This window comes from Centroberyx affinis, unplaced genomic scaffold (assembly GCF_046629955.1).
Source record: "Centroberyx affinis isolate AG114_WGS23_722 - 3 ecotype Tasmania unplaced genomic scaffold, CSIRO-AGI_Caff_v1 ptg001272l_1, whole genome shotgun sequence".
NCBI lineage: Eukaryota > Metazoa > Chordata > Actinopteri > Beryciformes > Berycidae > Centroberyx > Centroberyx affinis.
In genome coordinates, this window is record NW_027279781.1 from 142,501 (window position 1) to 164,226 (window position 21,726).

Sequence of the window (21,726 nt, forward strand, 5' to 3'; positions counted from 1 at the left end):
TCATAAAAAAGAGCATAACATAATTTATGTACATTAGGAATTTTGTTTTGATCTGTTGGACCCACCTATAAATTTAAGGATTATTATTGCAATCTGATATATTATTTGTCAGATTGCAAACTTTTCCAGTGTAATATAGTCAGTTTTTCATCTCAGACCAATAATGTTGAGTAATAACGTTTTCTCCACCTCAACTGATATATGAAAAATCCTTAGAGATTTTACTGGTTTTCAGAAAATTCAAAATGACTGGTCAACTGTGGCAAAACAACGTACAATCTCCCACGCAAAATGTAAATCAACTCTAGATTGACCCGTGTGCCATGTTTGGTGACTCCTGATGCACTGAGTAACATTGCTGGATCCTCAAGGAAAACAAATAAATAAATACATTTCCCCTCACACTAAAAATATAAAAAGGGATGAGAAGAAAGCTGGCAAAATTCATGTGGATAGAGCTTGTAAAATGAATTAGTGTGGATGTGCAGAAATGTGGTTTTGTAACATCAAACCTTCATGATATTTTTTACATTTTCATGTTATTTTTTGTACTTTCTTGTTGCAGCGTTTGACGATGTTTTGATTAAGGACTGAGACATTAAATGACACTCACACAAGTAGAAGCAGAGCTGAGGATCCTCCAAATGACTCTTCACAAAATGCCTCAGAGCAGCAACTGGACACACACACACGCACACACACACACACACACACACGCACGCGCACACACACACACACACACACACACACACACACACACGCACTGATGAAAACAAATGAGATCTAACTATATCTACATCAAACAAGCATTCTGTGGCGTATAGTTAATTTTTCACATGGAATTTCCCTTAGAATTGTTGTTCTGCTGCCATTATGGCTGAGGTGGATATAATCCCTGGAATTACAGACCTGTCTCATTCTTTCTGTCTGTCACTCTGCTGTGGCTTCAGCCATAAATGTGGTGGGTGAGCCGCAAGTAGCTTTAACATTGCATCCATACCTGTGGCTAGCCAGCTGAAATGAACAGACTCCACCGCACGCACACACACGCACACACACCTGTTTCCAAAGGCCTGAAGAAGCCCTGTAGAACATGCCTGTCTGGAAACTGGACCCTCAGGACCACCTGGAGATACACACACACACACACACACAGACACAGATCTCACGCATAATTTCAAACTCAGGGAGGAATATTTTATAAGCACACACTGTCGGTACATATTCAAACGGTGATTATGTGACTGTCGGTGGCACTCACTTTGGGATATCTGTCCATCTTCTCCTTCATCTGGGATTCCCTCAGAGCTTTAGTCATCAGAGGAGCCTCCTCAAACGACCTCCTGGAGGAACGGGAAGAGGCAGACATAGAAATAAAGCGGGTTGTGAAAGACAATGGGAAAGATGGGAAGAAAAAGACAGAGTAGAGGTTATATCTTGTAAACTCACTGGTGTGTGGGCGTGTGTGCGTGCGTGCACGTGTTTGTGTGTGTGTCAGAGGCAGAGACGAATTGCTGTGGTCGGCTTAATTCCACCCTTGGTAATTGCAGTCATTCACACGGTAGCAGTGTTGCCATGAGGCAGCCAGCTAAGTCAATGGAGACGGAGATTAGAGGATGTATGTGGCGAAGCTTCAACCTGACGAGGTTTGGCCGATGGCTGGGAGATAAAGGTCTATAGACACAGGCTTGCTGAATGCTCCCTGTATGGCGTATTTAGACACTTTTGTAGTGTGCGTGGTGTGGCATAAATGAGAACATGTTTGCAAACACACACAGCGTCTCAGCAGCTGCGGTCTGCTGCGGCCACATCCAGAGAGTGCAGAATAAACTTGTTGGCATCTGTTTTGAAGAAGTGCTCATAAATAAAAACTTCAAAAAGCACACAGTAATGCCTAGCATTCTCTCTGCCTATGGCTTCTCATTATTTCTACGGTATTCTACAATTAAGGTTTATACATCTTCACAACACCGCAGGACTCTGAACGCCACACTGCCTAATTATCTGTTAGAAATCTGTAGCAGACAATGTAAATCTGGTCCCAGAAGCAAGGTATTTATGCTGAATGTCATGCATGGTCCTCTGACCCAAAATCGCTCTTCCATTTACTTCCTTCACCTCACCTCACACTCTTCAGCTGGGCGAAGCGCTTGCGCACGTCATCCACTGTCACTTCAAAGAACTCGTCGGGCAGGTCCGGGTGGTTGTCGTGGTGACGGCTGCCAGAGTCCAGGTGGTAGATGAGAGGCTCCCTCTCCACTGGCTGGAGGGAGAGAGAGGGAGAGGATGAAGACATGGAGAGATAAACATTTTAAGTCCGTTTAGGATCCTTGCTTACTCTTTCTTTGCCGTTTTATATACTGTTTTGCCTTGTTTTATGTTTTTTATGACGTTTCCGCCCCTTTTATGTTGCTTTTATTGTATTTTTGCCTTTTATTGTTCCATCTTATTGTTGTTATTTTACTTTTTCTCTTTTTAGTTATTATTGTCTTTGGACCTTGTCTTCTTTTATTTTGACTGGAAAGCACTTTATAACTGTGCTATATAAATAAAGCTTATTATTATTGTAATTATTATTATTGTTATTATTATTATTCTATTGGTGGGTGCTTTTATCCAAAGTGCCTTTACAGTGTCGTGATTGCTTGCAGTTTTAGCATAGGTGACCTGAGTGGGAATCAAACCCCTAACCCTGGTTTGTGCCACGGTCTGTCTGTTAAGTTACAGAACCACATATCGTGAGGAAAGCCCATTGATTGACAGTTGATAAACAGCAATAAACAGGGAACAGCTGAGACTTCTGACAGGAGACAAACACCAACTGGTTTACCTCCAAGAACTCCTCCATGTCATCGTCTTGCTGGTTGGCAGCGGCTTGACACTGCGACAGAAGCAGAAAGATGTTACACTCAATCACTTATTTATCCATCTATCCATCCATCTATCCATCCATCCATCCATCCATCCATCCATCCATCTATCCATCCATCCATCCATCAGGCTAAGGGTCTCACCTTGGTGTTATGACCATGGCTGGGTTTGGCTTTCTTGGCTTTGGGTGACCCTCCTGCTGCAGTCATAGCTGACAGAGATGAGGATGCTGATGATGATGATGATGATAATAATGAGCGTCCCGCTCCACCTCCCCCTGGACCCCCGAGGCGTTGACCCCCTCCGGAGAAGGGAATGAAGGGGGCGGAGGGAGGAGAGGAGGAAGACGGCGGGTGGGTGGAGTTTAGTCCCGATGGCCCTGCTTTCTCCCCATCTTCTTCCTGCATTGCTCTTCCAATGGGAGCGGCCTTGGGCCGAACGGCATCCTGGGGGTTTGGAACCGCTTCCTGTTTGACAGGAAGTGTGCTTGTGGCAGAGGCAGGACTTGGGGCAGGACTTGGGGCAGGACATGGGGCAGGACTTGGGGCAGGACTTGGGGCAGGACTTGGGGCAGGAAGGGTCTCCGTTGGCCTATCAGGGCTGGAATTTTTGATTGGCACCTCTGTTGCCGACGTCTCGGGCTGTGAGGGGGCAAGATCAGGGCGAGATGACGGGCTAGGCGTGCTTTCCTTGGCAATGGGTGTGGTTGGCATAGCAACTGTTTCCATGGTTTCCCCACCATCTTCCTCTTCTGATGTTTTGTTATTTTTGAGTAAAAACCTTAAGGAGAGATGGCAACAGTATCTTCATCATGAAGCATAAAATTCTCAGTATGATCCCCAAAATTGTACATAATTTACATGGTATGCGTAGCTTAAATATATACTGGAGTTTGTTGTTTTTTTGTATGACATATTATCCAAAACACACATAAAAATTATCTACCTGACAATGGCACTTCCTCCTGTGAGCCCCAGAGACTTCAGAGTGGCCTTCTTGAGTGCGTCCTCTCCACTCACCTACACACACACACACGCAAACACACACACACACACACACACACACACATACACACACTTGTGTTGTCATGAGACTCACTCACTTGCATCTCTTGAGAATGGGAGACAGAGAGTTAAAGGGACATTACGTACCTCGTCTCTCATGTAAACACACACAGGAGTAGATCCCGACTCAGACAGCTCCGACACTCTGGAGAAAGATGGTGAGATTTAGGGAGAAAAAAAAAAGAGAAAAGAGGATGATTAAAATGTAGGGGCCAATGAGTTTTATTTGCCTTGACAGTGACAAAACAAACACAGAAGTGACATTCCTTTGTTCAGGAAATCATCTCTGTGATTTTTACAATTAAACCTCATGTGTTGCAGTGGCGGACTGTGTGCATGTGTAAACCATGTGTGCGCAATGACCGCAACCCCGTATAAAAGTAATTGAACCATAAATATTTTATTATTGTTCTGCCCAATACAGAAAATCAAAGCTCTTCCTCTTTGCTTTTGCTTTTTTTTTTTTTTTTTCGCTTCACATTCTTCCCAGAGTTTTTGCTCTGGTGTGGAGCTAATATCAATTTCAGGAAAAGAGTAACTTCCTTGGAAAAGAATTAGGATGTGGGGATGATGTCATTTAATAGAGATGAGATGAGGGTTGGACAAGATGCACAAGCACCTGGGAACATACAGCTGGAACTACTGAGTATAACAGCTGCGTGTGTGTGTGTGTGTGTGTGATGTGTGGGAAAGCTTAAGGTTCAGTAGAGGAGAGGTGAGAAGGGATATTTGCTGGCACATTGTTGGCCGGCGTTTCTTTGAACAAAATGATCACCTTCACTTTCACGCTGACTGGAAAGTGAAGGCGAGTGAGTGAGTAAACATTACTCACTCTGACATAAATACACGTATTTTTAATAGTATCAATTAAAATACTTTTTTAATGCTCCTAAAAAATGTTAACACTCAATAATAGGAAACCACACACACACACTTTGCACTTTGCACATGCATACACACACCTGGTCTGGGGAAAGTGTGCGAGCAATTCCCACAGATTCTGACCACAGGAGAACGAACCCTGGAGCCGAGAACCGTCCTCCATCTGCAGCGCAATCCGCACCTGAGGAACATGGAACCACAGTCACACACACACAGATAAACACACACACACACACACACACACAACTGTGGTAAAGACGTACGCCAAAGACTGCAAACAGACATAACACATTAGCCAGCAGACACTGTCCAGGAATAAACAGCAGGCCCAAATTATGTAGAGAGCTTTACAAAATGTGGGACCAACCTCAGACAAACGCACACACAGTCTGTACAGTAATCTGTCCATAAAGAACGGACTTGTCCTACTTAAAGGTATCAGAATCTTTACATTACACAGCAATTTTTAGTTACCTTTAAATAAAATGCATAAGCAAAGGATGCTTGGATGCAGAACGCATCTGTAACTCCAAACTTCTCACATGTAGGAATTTATAAACACGACTAAGAGGGTAACAGCCCCGCAACATTGAATTTTGTGGAAGCGTCCCCGCCAGGAATTGAACTCGGCTCTCCCGATTGAGAGTCTGCAATCTAACAGCACACATTCATCCACGGGACCAAAAGTGGTGAACAGACCGACCGACTGACATTGCGATCCATAGAGCCCCTGCTGTCGCGGGGCTAAAAACAAAACAAACGCAGCCTTAATTGAAAGAGGATGTCATGTCACTATATTAAGTATCAAACTCACTCCCTAAATGGCGTTTGCAGGTACCTTGATGGGAATGCATAGACTCTTCTGCTCTATAGCCTTGTTAGTATTTACAACAAAGACAATTCTTTCATAATCCAGATGGGATTAGGCTACACATGTAGGTCTACCTCAGTCTGCAGATGAATAAAACCAGACATCAGTGTTGTTTCTGTTGTTGTTTCTCTCTCCGACTCATTCGAACCAGACCCTACGAGTTGTTTATGTTTACCCGACAATGACGTTGTCCGACACAGAAAGCATGCTGCATCTCAGCACACCAGGAGAGATGAAAAGGACGGCTTGGCCTAGTTAACACCCAAACGCACTTACAAAATGCTCTCACACACTAGTTTGGCTGGGGAATCATGAGAAACGATGGTGATAGTCAGGAGAGGCCGAGTGTGTCCGTGAGTGTTTTGGTTGGGTGTGTGCATGTGTGGTAGGAGAGTGAGTATGTGTGTAAGTATGTAAAATCTGTGAGCCATCAACAGTCAACCATCCATCAAATGGACAAGAACAACAGATCAAACCCAGCAGTGATTTTACTGGCTAGATTATGATACCATGATGTCATAGGAAACTACAGCTCAGCTGCAGGATGTTTTCTGAACACAAATCACATCACGGCGAACTCAGCAACATAGACGGATTATTTATTTGGGTCCAGGTACTGACAATAAAAACCTACATCAAAGATATTATCACAGGACTTAACACCTAACTGATGCATATGCACCCATGTGGATTTAGGATGTATTGACTTTGAGCCAATACTTTTCATTTCTTTACTATGAAAACCATCCAGAATCAATTCACTGTCCATTTTATTATGTGTTTATTGATTTTGTAAAGTTTCAGGTTTTTTTTCATCCAATAATCCTTGTGCATTCACTTGTAGTGCAGTTACTAAATAAAAATGGCTACATATATGTAATGAACTATCTTAACATATCTTGAGAAATATATTTACGTAATAGGCTTGCATTTTCTGTTTCACAAAACCAGATTGGAGTATTAGAGTCTTATAGTAGTATTGGTATTATTACCACCAATCACCAATTACAAATCGAGACTGAAATTATGTTGATATTGACTGCTGGACAATTATCCTGAGCTTCCCTAATGTGCATGTACCCATACACACACACTGATATCTTTATTATTTGAAAAATTCTGCCTTTTCCTTTCTTAAAAACTTGAGAATGATAGCCTATAGTTTTAGAACTGAATCTTTTTATTATCTATTATATTTTACTCTCCTATCTTATTCTTTTCTCATTTCTTTATCTCACTTTGATACACAAATGGACAATTTAACAGTGTGACTTACACACACACACACACACACACACACACACACACACACACACACACACACACACACACACAAACACTTTGTTTTAACTAACCTGGCTGTCAGCTCCAGCCTGTTTCCTTGTACTTGGCACCATTTCCAGTTTAGCATTGTTGGGCAGGCTGGCGAACCTCCACTGCAGCGTTAAGTCCAGAACATTCCTCTGAAACCTGTCACAGTGAGGACAGAGGGGCAGAGGGTTGGGTGAGGACAGCAGGGCGATGGCTGTGACCCTGCAGTCAGGTGACAGCTAACACACAGCAACCTCACATCTCGCTTGTATAAACTTTCTCTATAGATACAGTTGGCCAGCCACAGGTGACCACACACACACACACACACACACAAAATTCAATGCAAAACAATGGCTCTCTTCTGGGACTGTTGTTTTGTTTTGTTGTCACTTAAGAGAAGGTGAGGTCAAATTTGGTTATTGCAGCAGCAAAAGTAACAAGAGTCAGTAGGGAAAAGACAAATAAGTATTAGTAAATAAAAAAAACAATATGAAAAAAATCGGCAATAAAAAAACAATTGTTGGTTGGTTGGTTTTTCCTGTAGAAATTAGATGTTTGCTTCTCTTCTTTCTGTGATTTTACTGTGTTTTTATCATTTGCTTCACTTTGCTGATCTAGACAAATAAACGAAAACTGAACAAATTGCAGTAGCATCCTTGCCTCTGTGGGTAAAACTCTGCTTGACTTTAACTCCAGGGTCAGTTTCCCTCTGTGCTTGATAAACCAGCCAGGCTCTCAACCCCCTACATGTCCCATCTAAACAGCTAGGGACGAAGCCTGCTGCTTACGAAATGAGTTGTTTAATAGATCAAATAACAGGAGCCATGTTAATTCTCACATGGAGAAGCTAATCAGAACAGTTGCGCACTGCTTAGCAATCGCCACTTGCTCACACCTTGCTAAACCCAATTTAGCCATAACCAATTTATTTACGCCTACTGATGCAACCTAGGCTTAGTACTTTAGACACATTAGACCAGCTCCAACTATTGGGCTGTAATTAATAATCTAAGGCACAGTGGTTAAAAGCTAACTCTCCCTCAGCTAGGTTAAACAATACTCACTTCAAACCGTGATCGTCGGGGTTAAATCCATGCTTTTTGCAGACGTCCTCCAGCACCTGAGGATAAGAAATATTAATGGCATCTCATAGATGTTGGAGATGTGTTTACTGCCGTATTGTTTATCAGTCCTTTGACTTAATTAATGCCGAAATGACATGAAAAGAAACTGATCCGTCACTGGCTAGTTAGCTAAGCTAGCTAACATAGAGAAAACAGTTTGCTCTGGTTTGGAAGAAAACGGAGAACCTTCCAGAAACAGCTCGCCCTCTCGTCAGAAAACATGAAATCGTCTTAAACATGAGTTACCTGTAATAAGGGTGTGTTTGGGGAAACTTTAATTGTCTGTCTTCTTCCATTTGGAGTAAGAACTGTCACAACGCTGGCTGCCATTGCGATGTGACGTCTCTGTGTTTATTTGAATAAACTTTATTCACACAGCGCCTACTGACAACCTCCCACACACGCCGTGGGGTAGGCTATTTATCAATCACTCATCAATTGTGCTGAAAACCTGCCACAACAGATTGGTGTTTTGGGACTTATGATTTCAAGTGGAATAGCATTATATTCAACATAAAGAATTCATGTTTTTTCAGTGGTCTAGGGCAGGACGCCTGGGAACTGGGCTTTAATATTTCAGTCATTGTTCTTGTCCATCTTTTTATTATTGCTCAGTAGAAAAATTATGTTTTCTTCTCTTGGTGTGGGAAACAGTACTCCCATAATCTGGTAGTAACTTTCGTTGCTGGTAGTCTATACAGTATGGATGAGAACTAAAATTTATTGGTATTTCACTTTTATACAGTCACATCCAACATGTGTGGACAACATTAAAGGTCCCATATTGTAGAAATCCAAATTTCCCTCTATTGATATGCATATATAATGAAAGATGTTTAATGAAGACATCAAAATTTCATTTTGTTTAAGTGGTTACATTTAAAGTTATTGCATTTTCAAAAATCCACTCTTTTTTTTCCAGGCAGTTTCAGACTAACTCCAGTAGCATCACAGCTGGACTCGGTCCTGATTGGTTCCCCTCACTGAAGAAATATCCTTCCAATCAGGCCAGTTTGCAGCATTTTTATCTGAAAAGCCTCCACTCAGTGGGTTTACCTCATTTGAATTCAAGGAGCTGCTGTTGTCAGCCAATCAGAGTGCAGTATTGTGAGGATTTAGTCTTCACATTTATTCAATTTAACTAAAAAATTTTAACTAAACCACAGTTATTTGCAACACATCATGAAGAACATTATTGTTATAGCGATATAGCCGTAGTATTTGTAGTATAGCCTACCAATCATAGTATATACCAAACTGTCTCACCAAGCCTTCCTCTGGAGTTCATAAAAGCCCAGTGATCCTCATAAGGGCAGAGGGTTTTCTGTTCAGAGACTAGCAACAACATGTAAGTTCTGCTCCCCATATGGACTGCTTCATACACGGCCAATTGTGTGCCATATGTAGCCTAGTTTGACAGATGACCTGTACAGAATTAAGACCACTCTTGTAGGGGAAAAATGAGTCTCACCCTTGTGGGTCAAAATGAATGAGCAAAGGTTCAAGAGTCTTCTGTGGATTCTTTATTCACACATGTCTGGAGAAAAGTCCTTAAGCACATACACTTCAGTAGGCTGCACGATATGCTCTGACCAAAAGGTAGAAATATCAGTTTCTTATACACTTCAGTATATATAGTTGTTTTGTTTGCCCTTTTCTAAGAAATCCATGTATGGCCGATGGCATAAGCACACTTCAAACTAGTCTAAACCAGTTCTACAATACACATCTAACATAAGTTCTATTCTTACATTACACTATAAGGACTAAACTCCTGATGTCCTGCAGAAGTCATACAGTGCACACATGACGGCTGCATGACCTCTTCATCTGAGCAGGACCTCCTTTACTGAATACTCCATATATCCAAGATATATAGGACAAAGACACAGTATCATATTTTATTTCATACACTCTCTGTCAACAAGAATAAAATTGGATCAAAGCTGGATCAGACAGTCACAACACGACACATGGTGCCAACAGATGGAGAGGTGTGAGGCCAGTGCTTTAGGGGGCGTACAATTGACCGGCCGTTTCAGCAACATTTGCGTGTCAGTCCACCTGAGAGAGAGAGAGAGAGAGAGCGAGAGAGAGAGAGAGAGAGAGAGAGAGAGAGAGGTGAATAGAGTTCTCAGTTCTGGGGGGAAATTGCCACCGTCTGAATAAACAAACAAACAATCAGTTTCCTTCCTCAGTCAGGCTAGAAACTTCAAAAATGTGCCGGAACGCAGTACAAGCATATAAAGGCGTCTGTGTTGGGGAGTTTGTCGGGAGTTTGTAAAACATCTCCACAAAGAAAATATTTAATCAATTAATTAATGAGAGGCAAAGAAATAAACTTATTGAGACACACAGGCTTCCATTTCTACCGACACAAAGGTGGGGGAGCAAAAATTCATTTTCAGTCGGTTGTTGAAATATCATACACAGACTTAAAACAGATGCCCATTCTGATTTTAAGCTCTGATAATAATAACCACCAAACACTATGTTTTGCTCATGATGTTACAGTTCAAGAAAGCATAATAAAGCACATGATGCAAGAAAATGTCAACTCTGTTTTTTATTATGAAAGATATCCAGGTGGTGATTTTGTCTCTGTAGAAATGTTGTCACATTGTAGAAGTGACAGAAAAAGGGGCTTTTATATCTGCATGAAAACTGTGAGAGATTAGAATTATCATGAATTTCAAAGACATTATCAGGAAACAAAATTGCACTTCATTAGATGAGGATGAGCCAGAGCAACTGAAAGAAATAGATGTTTTGCTTGACAGCCACACAGGGAGCTTGAGAGCCAGCCAGCCTTCCATGGTCAAGATGCTCACACCCAGACTGAATTACCCACTGTCCAAAACGCTGTCATACTCCTAAGAGAAACTATAGTCAAAGTGATGCCAGTACAAATGCAGTCTGTCTGCAGTGGGATCAATGACAAAATCAAGAGTCTGAAGAGTCGTAGAGGAGAAAATGATGGTTTTGAGGAAGAGCTATACCAGCAGAAATTGACTGATGCCATCCAAGTGCTGAAGCGCCGATAAATCCTCTACTCCACAGCTGCAGAGTGCAATCCAGGAGAATAACTCAGAGCTCCAGAGCATGAGAGAGCAACTGTGAATGTGCGAGCTGAGGGCCCTCGCTCACATGAACAGCGAAGATGAGGAAGCAGAGAAAGAGAGCCATGAGAGTGAGAGCTGACCTTCAGAATATGCAGTTTCACTTGGATGGGCTCCAATGTTCTCTGGAAGCCAGAGAGAGAACAGTTTGGCGAGGGGGTCCGGACCTTTTTTCATGGAGAGGGAGAACAGGAAAAGCAGCTGAAGAAAGCAAAAGAGGAGACGGAGAAAGAAATGCAATGAAGGGAGGATTCACTGACAAAGAGAACAAAGCAAGGGAAAAGGAAAAGAAGGAGATGCTGCAGGTAGAGAAAAGGATACTGAAGGAAGAGGCAGCAATGGCTAAAGGGAAGCATTGCTATAAAAGCCCAGTGGTTCCTGCCATTAAAAGCTGAAGAAAAATAAGAAAAGGGTCTTGGTCCAGCAGCTGGATGAACTGATGATTGAAGGCGATGAGCCATTCTTGAAACTTGAAATTGTTCACCGCAACAAAATGTGGCGGAAGATATTTGAGGTTCTGATGCAGAACTTCTACAGCTGGTCATCAGAAGAAATGTCACCCCACCCAACAAAATACACCCTGGGTGTCACTGTGCCCATTTGAAGCCCTGGAGCTGAAGATGCCCTGTCTGGCCCAGAGCTGCTGCTACATAGTGATAAGGATGAAGACGAGACTGATGAGGTTGTTCCTCTTCCATCTCTACCTCCCAGCAGGCAAAACTCTTTATACCCTAACCAGGAATAAATCTAGCAGAGTGATTTATGCATGTAACAGAAAGCTTGAGGTTGATGCATGTAACAGAAAGTTGACAGTCATCACTTATAACTCACATATAACTATAACAATTCACTCAAACCAACATAAAAGTAATAATTTCAAGATTTGATTGGCAGCTTTTATATGAAGCATTCAAGATGTTGTTTGGATTAGCACTATTATACTATTACTATTATAGGCTACTATTAGTATACACTATATACTATTATACTATAATAAGCAATAAATGCAGGCTTGCTTATGAATGAGAGAAACAGAGCTAGAGAGAGAGCGAGAGAGCGAGAGAGAGAGATGGGGCACGTGCATGCATATCTCAATGTCTACACATACCATAGCCATGATTTAAAGCCATTATGTGACCTTATCACCTTTTTTAAGCAGTCCAGAAGGGACTCATCTCAGTAAGATCACAATCTCAGTAAAATATGCGATATGCCTTGTCTGCCCATACACGCTCGCATAAACATACACACACATGCACGCACACATTTAGCCTTAGATCATGTATCACTGAAAACTTAATAGCCTACTCGCTATTTGCTCAAAGAACAGTCTGGATCATGGTGGCACCGTGTGGCTCTCTCCAGCAGAAACATGACATTTAAGAACGCCTAGATTTTCCTTAAAACGCCACATTCAATCAAAGGCACTTCAAAGGCAACGTGGTCATATGATGACACAACATCAAAGGGACCGGGTGCATTAGTGAACTGACTTAAGGGCGTGCCAGGCGTACGCGCGCTCTTGGTTTGTGACCGACGCCCAGCACGGAGCATCAGCCAACGATAATAACGATTGGCCCGGAGGAGTGAGAAGCGCAGAGTCGGGGAGGGGAGAGGGGGACTTAAAATAAAATCCCACTTCGTCCGCTGTACATGAGGACCTGAACCTATTGCCAACAGGTCGTCTACTATGCTAATGAAGAAATACACCTACTGCATTTGACTTAAGCCGCCTGAAAACGACTCGACCTGAACTGATACAGGATCTGAATGACGCTCAGTTGTCAGTTTGTTGGATAACCTCACTGGAAGAACTGCACACGAATTTAGGATTGAAATGAAGGCACTGCATGTGCATCTGGGGTGAGTTTTAATGCAGTCGCCTGTTCCTCAAGGCACCATGGAGAACCTTGAGCTGCGTTCATTCAGCACATCATGTGTGATCGACAGAATCCAAGAGGTGACTTGCCTTTTCCGAAGAACTTTTAAACTTTCTAACGACTCTTAGGATATGCACATTTTTGCTCAAACTCCTTGCTCATTAAAAGACATTCCCCAATAACAGTTAGAAATGAGGAGCCGCGGTCTGGAGAGAAGGTCGGGCGGTCTGTCTGTGGTGCGCTCCTGTTTGCTGCTGCTGTTCATCCAAGTGAGCGCACCGACGGCACCGGCGGAGGCGAGGAGAGTACGGGGCGGCCGGGCGCAAACTCGGCGAGTGCAGCCGTCCCCACCGCACCGGGAGCGGGTGGAGGGAGCAGAGAGCTTCCCGTTGGATTTCACAGCCGTGGAGGGCAACATGGACAACTTTATGATCCAGATAAAGAACTTGGCGCAGTCTCTCTACCCGTGCTCTGCGCAGAAGCTGGATCAAGACATGAAGTTGCACTTTTTGAAGAATGTATCTGTGACTTGTAATGATGGGTCACCAGCAGGGTAAGTGAATGGGCTTAATTGCTTGCTATTACAGTTTCGGTATAACCCCAAACTCAAAGATGTGTCACCAGTTTGTGTGTTGGAAAAAAAGTTGGGACAAATCCATGGCTAAGCGCATTGCGAGAAGCCCAGTAGCACTCTGTAACCTCCAATTTGTGTTGCTTTGGCGCTTTGCTGCTTTCCTGCCCTTCATTCCCTTGTCACTCCGGATGTGACCAAAATGGATCAAAGGACCAGATCAGAGAGAACGCGAGCGCGCCGCCGCTGAGCTCTACATGTGAGACATGCGCGCACCCGATCATGAGACAAACGCTTTTCATCCCAGACCTGCGTATAGACAGAAGAGAGTCCCGTTTATGCAATAACTTAAAAAGCAGAAATCGCAGGGATAAGCTTGATTGGCCTGATGGACCCGGGTCATCAGGTCTATTTTTTACAGAAGCTAGTTTATTAATCTTTTAGGACAGGCTATTATTTTAACCGGTGATAACTGGCATATCAGTCTGGGGAATGTCAGTCACGTGAACGGCTTTTGCGGTAACAGGTGCCTCTCTAAAGTAGCCTCAGTGTGTTTCCATGGACTTTCCACGGTGGAAGAGATGGGAGACACATGAAAGATGTTTGCCTCCTTAGTGAAAATTCATTACCCTATTATATAATGACATCAGATGGATTTGGGCAGCCTTGGTTTAGGTTTAGACACATAGCCTATGACAGTGTTATCTCACTGTATAGCGCAGGACAGGTGTCCAAGGCAATTTATATCCCTGACTTCTTAGTGTCTGAAATTCATGTGTAGAGTTCGTCGATCTCAGCCGCTTTATAGCCCAACGAGTGAGGAGTAATTGCCTCCAAAGAAAGTGTTTTGTCTTCAGAAGGAGATCACAGAGGAGAGAGAGGGGTTCAGGACAGGTGGGGCTGCACGTGTGAGGAGTTGGGAGGGGAGAGTTGCTCAAATTCCGCAACTAATCTGCCCAAATGTGCGTATCACAGTCTTCAGTCTTGGGGACCCGTGGGAGCGCGCATGATGAAGTCCGAAAACTGTGAGGCCGAAGTTTGAATCCGTCTCTATGTTGGCAACTTGTGGATGAGAGAGAGAGAGGGAGAGGGAGAGAGAGGGAGAGGGAGAGGGAGAGGGAGGGAGCGAGGGAGGGAGGGGGGAGGGGGTTATTTTTTCCCCCTAGAGTTCAAAGTGGCCGAGGTGCGTGCCTGGCGCCTGGCCTTGTTACCACAGATAATGATCCCACGAGTCCTGTGGTTTGTCTGGAGCGCACAAGGCCCCGGCTGGTAACGCGTTACAGCCGCCTACTGTGTTACTTTTTAACGAGTATGGATTCGGTCCGATCTTGGAATTCAGTCATGATGCTAAATCAGCCTGAACGTCTTGTAGACGAGTTTTACTGTGTCCATACAAGTTCTTACATTTCTGCGACAATTATTTTTGATTTGACAAGTGTTGATTGGAGAGATGGAGCTGACTTGTCTCTGGAGCGGCTGTTCAAAACTAAAATCTAAAAGTGTTAAATTGATAGGTGTTGACTTGTATAAACACTATAGTGTTGGTTTTTAACACTGATGATTTTGCTGTAAGCCTAATTAAGGGAGGGTGCAACCCTAACCCTAACCCAGTTTGGTGGAAAAGTCACGTGAAAAGTAATATAACAATGCTCACTGGGAGTAAAATTACATTGCACTACATTAAAATAATTAAAGTAATATTTCTTTTGAATTGGACAATTAATGAGTAATTAAAAACTATTTTGAGTATCCATCATTGTTTCTAATACACACACCCCTACACACACATACACACACACACACACACACACACACAGATACCACACAACAGAAAAAAAGACTCAACAACAGATTCTCCCTATCATATTTTTTTCTTTCTCTTTCATCGCTGCGTGTGAAGTGGAGGATGCCTGTGTGTGCTTGTCTGATGTCTTGATTGAGATCTCTCTCTCTCTCTCTCTCTCTCTCTCTCTCTCTCTCTCTCTCTCTCTCTCTCTCTCACACACACGCATGGTCTTTACTGAAACATTTTGCTCCGAACAACAAGGGAAAAATTACTAAACACACTTTATATTAAAACCACCAACAAGTGCATGAGAGGCAGAATACATCCAATTGCTTTCAGTTGCGTATCTGTCTGCTCTGTCTGTATGAATGAGCAGGGCTTTACCACCCATATACCACCCAAGTTGTCAAGCTTGTGTGTTTGTGTTTGTGTGTGTGTGTGTGTGTGTGTTTGTAAGTGCTGTCAACACATGTAAACTAATTTAATAATTGATAAGAGGCCTGGATGCCTTTTATGCAGGCAGCTCTAAACAGGCTCCTGCTGAGAATTTAGCTATGCAATCAGAGCCAAGCGTTTCAAGTCAGGATCAAAGACAGCATCTCTATGATGGAGCACTTATTCTGTGTTTTGTGTGTTTGCATCTGTGCGTGTGTGTGTGTGTGTGTGTGTGCGCATGTGTAGAAGGATATGTTTGCCAATAGATTTTGTTTCGGTCTAATAACCCAAAATAGGTTAGTTTTCCCTGTTGAACAAAATATTTGTTGTTTTTTTTCTAAGTTGCTACAATTTTACATGCACATGCACACACACACACACTCACAATGATGTTTGTGTTCTCATGCAGGTACTACATCAAGGAATCTAAAGGCAGCAAGAGGTGGCTGGTGTTTTTAGAAGGTGAGGATGGACGAACATGTTGATACATAAAAAAAATAAATATTAAATTGATTTAATTTCTGAACACCATGCAGACAGAGAGCTTCAAAGGCCAAACAGCATCTGTAATTGCAATGAAACACAGATACAGGCAGCCTAAAGACTGTGTTAACCTGGTTTGTGTGTGTGTGTGTGTGTGTGTGTGTGTGTGTGTGTGCTGGTCAGGTGGATGGTACTGCTTCAACAGGCAGACGTGTGACGGCAGGTACGAGACGATGAGGAGACTGATGAGCTCCACCAAGTGGCCGCAAACCAGAACAGGTAACTGGCAACACACACATTTTGTTTAATAACCAGCATTTCCAGAAAGATAAGGAGTTTAAAATTGTCTAAATTGAAACCATTTCTAACCACTGTATGTGGTGTCTCTCACACTATCGTACACACAAACACACACATGCATGAAAGCTTCACTTGGTTTGTACAGCATTTGCCAAAACCTCTATGGAGCCGCACAGAGCTTTGCTTTTCTCCGTAGGAAAAAAACTCCCACTGAACGAGAGTCATAAAAATGTTTGTGTTTCCTCTTTAGCTGAGTTTGCATTAATCTTTAAAACTCACTCCCTCTGGCTCTTTCCTTCCAGCCATCAGGGAACCCCTTGTTTGTTTATGAATGTTGTTTCTCTCTCTCTCTCTCTCTCTCTCTCTCTCTCTCTCTCTCTCTCTTCATCCCTACCTCTCTCTCTGTGTAAACTTTACTGGCTGGATTGGTGGCCAGTGTAGGAAGCCACAGAGCTCTTACATACACGTGTGTAAATGCTGACCAAAGCAGGAAAAATTGATGACTTATTTGCTTCCAGGGCAAACACACACACACCTAAACACACACCTAATCACACACCCAAACACACACCTAAACACACACTTATGCATTGAGGTTTGTGAATTTCAACAAGGAGCCTAAAGCCTTGAATTCTGGCTTTGCATTTTAACATTTACAGCCTGTTTGATGTTTGCTGTCCTATAGGTTTGGACTTTCAGATGAGGCGGTTTAGTGAACTAAACTAAGTAAATTTCACCTCTCTTTCCTCTTTGCCCAGGAACAGGAATTCTGTCTCCTCAGCCGGAGGAAAACCCACACTGGTGGAACGCCAACATGGTGTAAGAACTTTGTCTGTCTGTCCTTCTCTTTCTATTCAATGCACTCACTTCTTTTAACTCTTTTCCCACGCTCTCTCTTCCTGCTTATGTCATGATTGTATGTGTCTGTAGGTGCGCACACACACACTTTCTGAGTCTTTTTTCTTAATGGAAATCCCCACCTAAAGTGTGTGTCGTGTGTGTCTCAAGCTGGTCATATTCTGTACACTAGATTACTATATAACTGAACACTCACTAACTCCCTCACTACTGTTACCAGCTGCACCACTGCTGCTACACTGGAGCTATTCTTTGGCTTTGAATGTATCTCTGTACTTTGTTTGTGTTTATGCATACAGCACAAGTCCTGTTGGGTTTTATTCATGTAACTGTCTTGTAATCTGTCCGCATCAACAAACCAAGTCAAATTCCTTGTGCATCTGTTGTACTTGACAAATAAAAGATAAAAAAAGTTATCATTTTGATTCTGATTCTTATGTGTGCGTGTTATACTATTCCCCTAACAGTATGGTTCTCTCTCCTAGGTTCATCCCCTATTGTTCTAGTGATGTGTGGAGTGGAGCCACAGCAAAGACAGACCACAGTAAGACACAACAGACGAGTGGCTTTACTGTGCAAGATTCCCATCTATGGCCGGGATTTAGAGAGAAAAGACGGATAGACAGATATATAAAAGTAGAGGAGTGTGGGAGTGAGCAGAAAAGATAATAAGCCACAGAGAAAAGATAATAAGCCACAGAGATCTTCTGAACCAGGAGCCAGTTGTGGTATTTTATTTTCTGCACTTTCACTGTTAGACTGCATAGATATAGGGTTTGAGTTAGAAGTCCGATCCTCTGAGAAAAGTGTGTGATAAATACATACATTTCATTACTATTTCTGGCTCTGTGCTAACACATGAACATGATGGTGTGTGTTTTCAGGTGACTACGCCTTCATGGGGTCTCTGATCATTAAGGAGGTGGTGAACGAGCTGCTGACAAAAGGTCTGGACAACGCCAAGGTTCTGCTTCTCGCAGGCAGCAGGTCAGTTCAGCGTGTGTGTGTGTGTGTGTGTGTGTGTGTGTGTGTGTATTGTAGCAGCACTCCTTCAGTTTCTTAAAATGTGCAACTACTGAGCTGAAGTCCATGCAAAAAGCAATGAGTGTGACGGGAATGAATCTCAAGAGACCAGTAACTCCATTTAGAACATTAGGTGAAAACAAACGGTCACAGACTAACAAGATTCATCAGTTGGCAATCATTTTGTTCTGTTGCTCCATGGACTTTCTCACTCCAACTGAGTCTAATGATGGTGACATCAAACATAAAGGACTAAATGGAATGTAGTACACATAAGAAACTAAAGGAAAATCTAATGTTCTATAATAATCCAACAAATATGACTATAGTACAAATTAACTATTCAATATCTAGTATTTCACTTAACATTATTTTCATTATTTCAAATGTACAAATCACAAAATATATCTCAAAATGTCTTTTCTTTTAGAATGGCTCTGCCATGTATGCGTCTGTTTGCTTCTCTGCTACTAAAAGATAAACACTAACACTCCAATCTCGTCCTTCCTCCCACCAGCGCGGGCGGTACGGGTGTCCTGCTGAACGTGGACCACGTTGCAGAGCAGCTGGTGTCCCTGGGTCACCCAGGGGTGCGAGTCCGGGGCTTGGCTGACTCCGGATGGTTCCTGGACAACAAGCAGTACAGATTTACCGACTGCCTGGACACCATCAGCTGCGCCCCAACTGAGGCCATAAAGAGGGGGATCAGGTAAGAGAGATGGATAGACGATAGATGGTGTTAAAGAACAGATGGATGGAGGCAGGGAGGGATGAGGGAGTTTAGGAATATCTTCTGAACCAATTAGCTTTTATGTGATACTTTCCTGTTGGGCACAGTGGTGGAAAAAGTACTCAAATCTTTTACTTGAGTAAAAGTAGTAATGGAAAAATACTTAATTGAAAGTAAAAGACCTGCATTCAAAAGTTCACTTTAGTAAAAGTATAGAAGTATTAGCAGTAAAATGTACTAAAGTATCAAAAGTAAAAGTACTGGTCCCTTTCCGAGTGTTAAATTATTGATGCATTAACCTGTAAGTATTTTAACATTATTCTGCAAAGTAAAGAGTAAAAAGTACAATATTTCTGAAAAATAAAGTCTCACAAAATACTCAAGTCAAGTGCCACTACCTCAAAATTGTACTTAAGTACAGTACTTGAGTAAATGTACTTTGTCACTCTCCACCTGTGGTTGTGCAGGTACTGGGGCGGGCTGGTGCCGGAAAACTGCAGACAAGCTCATGTGGGAGAAGAGTGGAACTGCTTCTTCGGATATAAAGTCTACCCCACGCTAAAAAGTGAGTGAGCGATGTAGATGATGGAGGTGGAGATCGATGCTTCGCCAGGTTTTAAACTCCAATTCACAATATGTGCTGCCTCCTGTCCAGGCCCGGTGTTCGTGGTGCAGTGGCTGTTCGACGAGGCCCAGCTGACGGTCGACAACATCCACCTGACGGGACAGCCTGTGCACGAGGGCCAGTGGAGATACATACAGAACCTGGGGCACGAGCTGAGGAGCACGCTGCGGGACGTACCGTAAGGCAGACACACACACACACACACACACACACATATATACTGTACATACACACAAAGAAATGAATGTTTTTCTGACTGTTTGATTCTGTGTTTTGAACGGCAGGGCGATGTTTGCTCCAGCCTGCCTGTCTCATGAGCTCATTACCAGAACGTGAGTAAATTAAACATTAAAAACTTAGATCATCAAAACACTCTTTGCTAACACCTTATTTTTCGATAGTCCACTGTTGACTCTCCACAACATATCACTTGACTGTCAACAAGATTTGTCTCAACAGACAGGTAACATGTATTCAACCAACCACTAATAGACTATAAGGGGCATCTCAAGTGCTAATCAATACTTTATCAACTGAGTATCTGTTGACTGTCAGCTGGGGAGAAAAACATTGCTACATATGGAATTGTTTCATGAGTCAGTTGCCTTACTGTCCCATAACCCTAACTTTAACTAGAGCCAGGCAATAATTCAATCTTATCATTTATCATCTTTCTATAGAATTATATATTGATTCAATAATATTGAGTTATCGTGATGCATAATTCTCTTGTCTAAATGAATGATAAAAAGCACAGTAATTGAAATCTTGCACAAAATGAGATCTGAAACAAATATTGTTTGAAAAATAAAGTTTTATCATACTTTATATTACCAAGCAGTTCAATGAGATGAACATCAATTTGATTATTTAACATGTGATTTTGCATATTAGCAGATACCGTTGTATATAAATATTGAAATATTTTCTTTTGATTATTGTAATATTAGTTTTGTTCATATCTCCCAGCCCAAACTTTAACCAGGTTTTTTTTATGTGCCTAAACATAAACCTATATATTCTTGGGAGTCAGCAGTGGACTATCAAAATAAAGTAATACCTGCTATCCTTCCTTACCTCTCGCTTCTACCCGCCCATCCTTCTGTCTTCATGTATCTGCAGCTACTGGATGGACATTCAGGTGAAAGGAACCTCTCTGCCCAGAGCGCTGCATTGCTGGGACCGCAGCCTCCAAGACAACCTCCACATCAACAGTAGTCACGGCAACCACAATCACCAAAACCACAAGGCCCCGCCCACGAGGGGCTGCCCTCTGCATTTGATTGACAGCTGCCCGTGGCCCCACTGTAACCCCACCTGCCCGACGATCCGTGACCAGCTGACGGGACAGGAGATGAGCGTGATCCAGTTCCTGAAGCATTTGGGTTTCGACGTGCAGAAGATGGCCCAGCAGCAGGGGATGGACCCGGGGAAGCTACTGGGCATGCTCAATAACGGGAACTGACAGGCTGAGTCACACTTTCTGACGTGCAGCACTGCTGGTGCATTCCCAGTAAGCCATTCTACAGAAAATAAGACGGTGCTGAACAAAACTGAATGGAAGGCAACAGGAACATGGGAGCAAAACTGAGAAAAACAACCCAGTTTCCAAAAGACTTCTTCTTCTTCTATCAACAAACAAACAAACAAAAAGATGAAACCAACTCAGCCTTTTGCAAACTGACTGGCGGACTTTGAAGTGACTGATCAGTTTATATTCTTGACTCAGATCCAATCAAACCAGGATTATGTAAAAAAAAACAAATCATGTTTGAGGTGTTTAAATAGAT

The 21,726-nt window shown here is 42.6% G+C and overlaps 2 protein-coding genes across 3 annotated transcripts in view; one reads left to right on the forward strand and one right to left on the reverse strand.

Annotated features, from left to right (window-relative positions):
- The window catches only part of aspscr1 (ASPSCR1 tether for SLC2A4, UBX domain containing), a 17,438-nt gene extending 8,970 nt beyond the window's left edge, over positions 1-8,468 (reverse strand). The window contains exons 1-12 of the mRNA XM_071525156.1: positions 8,373-8,468; positions 8,067-8,122; positions 7,044-7,158; positions 4,898-4,998; positions 4,023-4,080; positions 3,817-3,890; positions 3,015-3,651; positions 2,831-2,881; positions 2,124-2,263; positions 1,262-1,343; positions 1,060-1,126; positions 614-676 (exon numbers count right to left, since the gene is read on the reverse strand). Coding sequence (XP_071381257.1) covers positions 614-676; positions 1,060-1,126; positions 1,262-1,343; positions 2,124-2,263; positions 2,831-2,881; positions 3,015-3,651; positions 3,817-3,890; positions 4,023-4,080; positions 4,898-4,998; positions 7,044-7,158; positions 8,067-8,122; positions 8,373-8,456 — 1,528 coding nt within the window. The 5' untranslated portion in view covers positions 8,457-8,468. The remainder of the gene's footprint in view (positions 1-613; positions 677-1,059; positions 1,127-1,261; positions 1,344-2,123; positions 2,264-2,830; positions 2,882-3,014; positions 3,652-3,816; positions 3,891-4,022; positions 4,081-4,897; positions 4,999-7,043; positions 7,159-8,066; positions 8,123-8,372) is intronic.
- A 4,438-nt stretch (positions 8,469-12,906) lies between these two features.
- notum1b (notum, palmitoleoyl-protein carboxylesterase b) lies at positions 12,907-21,401 on the forward strand. Of its 2 annotated transcripts, none has more exons than XM_071525133.1 (11): positions 12,907-13,678; positions 16,327-16,379; positions 16,584-16,679; positions 17,459-17,519; positions 18,044-18,120; positions 18,443-18,545; positions 19,099-19,290; positions 19,779-19,876; positions 19,967-20,114; positions 20,221-20,268; positions 21,059-21,401. In XM_071525133.1, the coding sequence occupies exons 1-11, from the start codon at positions 13,317-13,319 to the stop codon at positions 21,399-21,401; spliced, it is 1,581 nt and encodes a 526-aa protein (XP_071381234.1). In that variant the 5' UTR covers positions 12,907-13,316. The 2 variants fall into 2 exon arrangements, with proteins under 2 accessions (XP_071381234.1, XP_071381233.1); XM_071525132.1 differs by having other exon boundaries at positions 18,044-18,102.
- The last annotated feature ends 325 nt before the right edge of the window (positions 21,402-21,726 follow it).

Bases quoted from the DNA above. Each gene is read 5' to 3' on its own strand.
- notum1b (XM_071525133.1), top strand. From the start codon at position 13,317: ATGAGGAGCCGCGGTCTGGAGAGAAGGTCGGGCGGTCTGTCTGTGGTG. The intron at 17,520-18,043 runs GTAAGAACTTTG...TCTCTCTCCTAG, and splicing joins TGGTGGAACGCCAACATGGT to GTTCATCCCCTATTGTTCTA. The intron at 18,121-18,442 runs GTGGCTTTACTG...GTGTGTTTTCAG, and splicing joins CAGTAAGACACAACAGACGA to GTGACTACGCCTTCATGGGG.